The sequence below is a fragment of the Solanum lycopersicum genome, chromosome 5 (genome assembly GCF_036512215.1).
Source record: "Solanum lycopersicum chromosome 5, SLM_r2.1".
NCBI lineage: Eukaryota > Viridiplantae > Streptophyta > Magnoliopsida > Solanales > Solanaceae > Solanum > Solanum lycopersicum.
This window is the reverse complement of record NC_090804.1, coordinates 63,484,034-63,489,142: the sequence shown is the minus strand read 5'-3', so window position 1 is coordinate 63,489,142 and position 5,109 is coordinate 63,484,034. Positions and strand designations below refer to the sequence as shown.

General features: G+C 33.5%; 1 protein-coding gene across 1 annotated transcript; it reads right to left on the bottom strand.

Moving 5' to 3' along the window:
* Positions 1 to 1,277: 1,277 nt before the first annotated feature.
* Positions 1,278 to 5,109, bottom strand: LOC101252287 (ubiquitin-conjugating enzyme E2 10). Its single transcript, XM_004240038.5, has 5 exons — positions 4,828 to 5,109; positions 4,641 to 4,732; positions 3,453 to 3,580; positions 2,217 to 2,321; positions 1,278 to 1,739 (listed from the first exon to the last, which is right to left on the bottom strand). Exons 2-5 carry the CDS (start codon positions 4,708 to 4,710, stop codon positions 1,596 to 1,598), a joined length of 447 nt encoding a protein of 148 aa, XP_004240086.1. The 5' UTR covers positions 4,711 to 4,732; positions 4,828 to 5,109; the 3' UTR covers positions 1,278 to 1,595.

Here is a 5,109-nt window from a genome sequence, read left to right as displayed (position 1 = left end):
GTAGAGCTCTGTTCCTACTTTAGTGGTCTGGATTTGGTATACTTTAGCCTAATCATTTTTAGGTTCTGTACGTCTACGTCTCAATTTGATTGTCTTACTTTTTTTAAATTTTAAATTTATATTAAAATCACAAAACTAAACTACATTTTGATATATTTGACATATCTTTAAGATAATAAGTTCAAAAGTATTTTAAATTTTATTTAACTTTGTGTCAAATCAAAATAGAACAAACAAATTGAAACCTAGAAAATCGCATTGTTGTCTTCTTTCTTCTTTTTTTGCATGTGGTGATCCTTTCATAGCAAGTTTTGTCTGCTGCTGAAACCTTTAGCTGTTAACTGTCCCACACGTTCTCGTATTCGTACTCAATATGGGGTAGAGTTGTGCTTTGTACGAATTCGACTCAACTCAATAATTTTAATTTAAAATTTATTTTTGTACAAGATTTATTACACGCATATAAAAATTATTAACTAAAAACTCAATAGTTTTAAATGACTAGAATTCTGAATTGTGGGTTTATCTTTGTCATTTACATATACAATATTATGGTTCAAACTGATTTTTATCTTAGACTTATTTAACATGTACAAATAATGAATTCTATTTAACATGTACAAATAATGAATTCAAATAATAGAAAAAACAACTAAATAACTATGTCTCAATTTTCAAGTGAGCCAAAATCGTTTATATATCATCATCATCGGAAGGTTTGCTAACGTATTAATTAAGTTACGTTGCTATACTAGGCTGGCTTGCTGTTTTTTCTTTATCGTGGTTTCATATTATCTACTAACTATATTACATAAATAAAGAAAATAAATAGTAATTGCAGAATTAGCAACAAGAAAAAAAAAGAAAATGTAAATCATTGCCAAATGTGACTCACGTTGGTAAAAAAAGAAAAAAGTGGATTCTTTGACAACTTATCAGATAAAAGAATATGATTTTCACTCACTTTTCAACACTCACGATCCAAGCAAAGGATCAACAACACTAATTCTCCTACACATTCAATCATGTAAGCAATGGTCTTTTCAGAGAGATCCGAATTAATTGGAACGATACAAAGAAGAGAGAAAAGTCGGTCAATGAATAAACCTCCAATGCTAGATGGTTAAGTTGCAGAAGAATCGGACCCAAGTAATAAGGTTCGAGTTCCAAGGAAGACAAGCTATGTGATTTCTGCTGGAACTTTGGTTGTAGATGCACACAAACTAACTCGGACATATTACTGAATAGACTCCAAAACATGGAGGGAAGCAAGTATATCCAGGTTGAACTATAGTTATCCGTATTAATAAACACGGTAGAATTTACAAAAGGCTTTTGAAGTATGGAATTAATTACACAAATTGATCGTCAAACCAACAGAAACAGTCAAAAAGCAGATACATACGCTTCCCACACATGTTCAAAGTTCAAATATTAGTATTCATACATAAACAAATTCAAAGCATTATCGTTCTTCCTGTAGAGAAGCAACGCCTAATGCTATTCTACACATTGTTAATGGAGAATAGAGAAGATAAAACATTTGAAATTTGTTTTTGTTTATATCAGTTCAAGCCATCATAGGGTTAAATTTTTTAACCCATGGCATACTTCTGGGTCCAACTCCTGGCGGTTCCTTCGTATTTGGACTTGTCAGTCTTGTACATGTGAGCAATCTCAGGAACCAAGGGGTCGTCAGGGTTTGGGTCCGTCAAAAGTGAGCAAATTGAAAGCAAAACCTGAAATGTAATCCAGAATCCTTTCCCACCTTAAGAAACATAAATAACACAACATGCTTCGCGAAACACAAACCAGTTTTAACTGGTCTTGGAAAGCCATTTAACAGAACTCATAATTTCAGAAAAAAAACAAATGATGCTACTAGCAGAGAATCGGGGACAATATCTTATCCTATGCAACCAAAATCAAAGTGCTTTATGAAGGACACATTAGACGGTTAAAATGTTTTCATCATTGCTCCCTAAAGCTATTAAGGAATAATATTAGGTCACCTATTATCTATGATGCCCAATTAAACGATCTTCCCTTTTAAAGAGTCGATAAATTTTCATTAGCTATCCTACAGATTATACACAATTAGCTAATGAATCAAAATCTATTTGAAAAGGCACTTATATCATGAAGGTCCCAAGCCTCGGAATAGGTATGTTTTCATAGCTTGTATTATTGCTCAGCAGATAAAGGTAAGAAAGGACCTTGGAAATAGTTAATGCAGGGCTCCACTGCTCCTTCAGTATGTCCAAGCATATACTCCCATTGCTATTGATATTTGGATGGAAAACTTTTGTCCTAAAAGCAACCTGCAAGGATTTAACGAATAAATGTTACACAATAAAGTCTAGAGGGAAACTGCAGTTTATAAGCTGATGCACATGAATTTACATGTTCAGGTTCACCAACTAAAGGTTTACAAGAGAAACAATTAGTTTGACATGAAAATTTTCTAAATAGCCCTCCCTATCAACCATGCCTCAATATAGACTAGTGTGGTAGCCATCTAAATCCTCAATAATCACTTGCTCCAAATAGATCTATGTATTTCCTTTTCCTTTTTCTTTCTTGTGTGTGAGTATCAGTATGTGTGTATTTTTTATTTATTTTTTCTTGATGCAACCTTAGCCGAAAGATGGTGATCTTTTATATTAATCAACTGTTAATCAGTAATTTGGGAAAAAATCATCATTGACCAGTATGTGTGTATAAAACATACATGAGTCATGTAGACCACCTAGCCTAGTTATATTGACCATGGATCAGCAAATCCGCACATTTGAAGTCTCATAGAGGATTTTTTTTTTGCAAGAAATCTGTGATTTGAACCAGACTGACCAACTTGATTCTAAAGAAGCTGAACTCTCAACCCTCCCCAAAGAGAATCCCATTCATTCTTTCTATAAATGATGTAAAAGTATGCATAGTCCAAGGCACTATTAAAAACAAAATTGGAAGATGAAATCTCAATTCCTCCTTAATCACCTTATCTAGACCAAAAGTTACAAAGACAAGCATTGTGTCACATGCTGATATAAGTAGCATAACACGTACCATTCTAAAAACATACTCATGCTTTTATATGTGCGTTAGACTAAAATCTTGAAAATGTGTTTCTCATGCAAGGTGACAGTCTAACAAACAAGCATAGAAAATAAAGCCAGAGAAGGCTCCACTAATGACACACGATCAGTTAACAGCAAAAATCAACTTCTCTTCTTGATCGCAATGACTCAAAAGTATGCACCACAACTACAAGCTCATTACTAGGAGATCTATATGAACATCACTAAAAACACTCTAGCAAAATAAAGTCAAAAAAGCAAGAAAACTAGGTTCCAAACTTCCAATATGCAAAATCAAGTAAGAAGGCATCTGCAAATAGAATAGTCGCCAGCAGTGACATCATTAACTCAAAGTAATTTGCAATTGTAAGATACCTTAGGAGGCTTGAATGGATAATCCGGAGGAAAATGGATCGTGACCAAAAAAACACCCCCAGCATAAGGGCTATCAGAGGGCCCCATTATTGTAGCCTGCCAGTGAAACATGTCCTCTCCAACAGGGCCTGTTACAAAGTTGTTAGGAAGTCAATGTCAAAGAATAACAGATAACATAGCATGTACATCTTTTACAGATGCAGGAACATGTGCGCGACATCTAGATGAAGAATAGTGAAAATGCCCTCTCACAATAATTCAAATAAGAATTGTCAAATCCAGATGTATATCATGTATGAAGACAGTCAAGCATGAATCATATTATACACGGAAGCTAATTAAAAGAAATGCACATGAACTATCATGTTTATAGATAATCCTCCTGTTGTAAAAAATAAGCTTGAGATCCTCTTTTTAAAAGGTAAGATAGCTACAACTTCTTTTTTTGATGACTAGCTAAACTGTTAAGGGCCAATCACTGCAACCTTCAAAACTCACGGATAATGCAATGGCCCCTCTATCTTTAAAAAGGTAACATAGCTACAATACTACTCCCCTGTCCCATATTAGTTGAACACTTTCCTTTTTACACGCATATCAAAAGATCATAAATAAGAAGATAATTTTACTAATTCACCCCTTAAAACTTAAAGGGTTAAGGCTCCAAGGTTTCAATCGTCTACTTTGTGCATCACAGAAGACTTAAGTGGCTATTCAAATTTCAATGCAAATGCCATTTGTGCTATGCAGAATAGAGGGAAATGAATGAAGTGATAATTGTCAAAGATCAACATTTTAGACAAAGAGCTAACATGAACAAAACATAGCAAACCCATGTGTTAAATGTGTTACCAGAGTTACTCTGTATGTGAATTAATCCAGCTGCTCAAGGCGACACGAACTTTACTCACAAATAACAAATCAAGCTACACATTTGAGCACTCATCAAATCTAGCTATATATATATATATATATATATATATATATATATCTTTGACTACAGAACGAACCATTACAATACAAGAAAATCATAACCCTAAAATCATCTCAACTAAGATTAAAAATTGACATTTGAGTTTCTAAACCATGGATCAATAACCAAACAAGGTAAAAATCAAAACTTTACACAAAAGCATTAAAAAAAAAGTCAAAAACACATCAGAACAAGAGGAAAGAAAGATTAGACACCAGCGCTGCATGAAGTAGGAGGATCCTTCTGGAGATCCTTCAGCTCCTTCAATATTCGTTTCGAAGCCATCAAAATCCAAACAAATCTGAATCTAATCACACCAAAAAAACAAAAACTAGATCAAAATTCAACACAAAACAACAAGAAATTCTGGAAAATATACATAGATAAAAGTCATGAATTTACCTGATCAGAAAATCGGAAAAGCTGCTGACTCTTTACGCGAAACTAGTAGATGAAATTGGGTTGAGGAATATATCACTTTTTTTTTTCTTTTTATTTGCAGCTGTTTTTTTTTTCTTTCTTTTGTTTATATTCAATGGTTCTGGCTGCCCCTAGTTTGAGCCCCACCGGAAGTACTGTGTGATTGGGATTTTGGGGAACTTATCATGGCCCTACACTTGATTATTATCAATAATTTACATATTTTTAAGGGTTAGTTATTTTGAAATTAATTTATTTTATTAT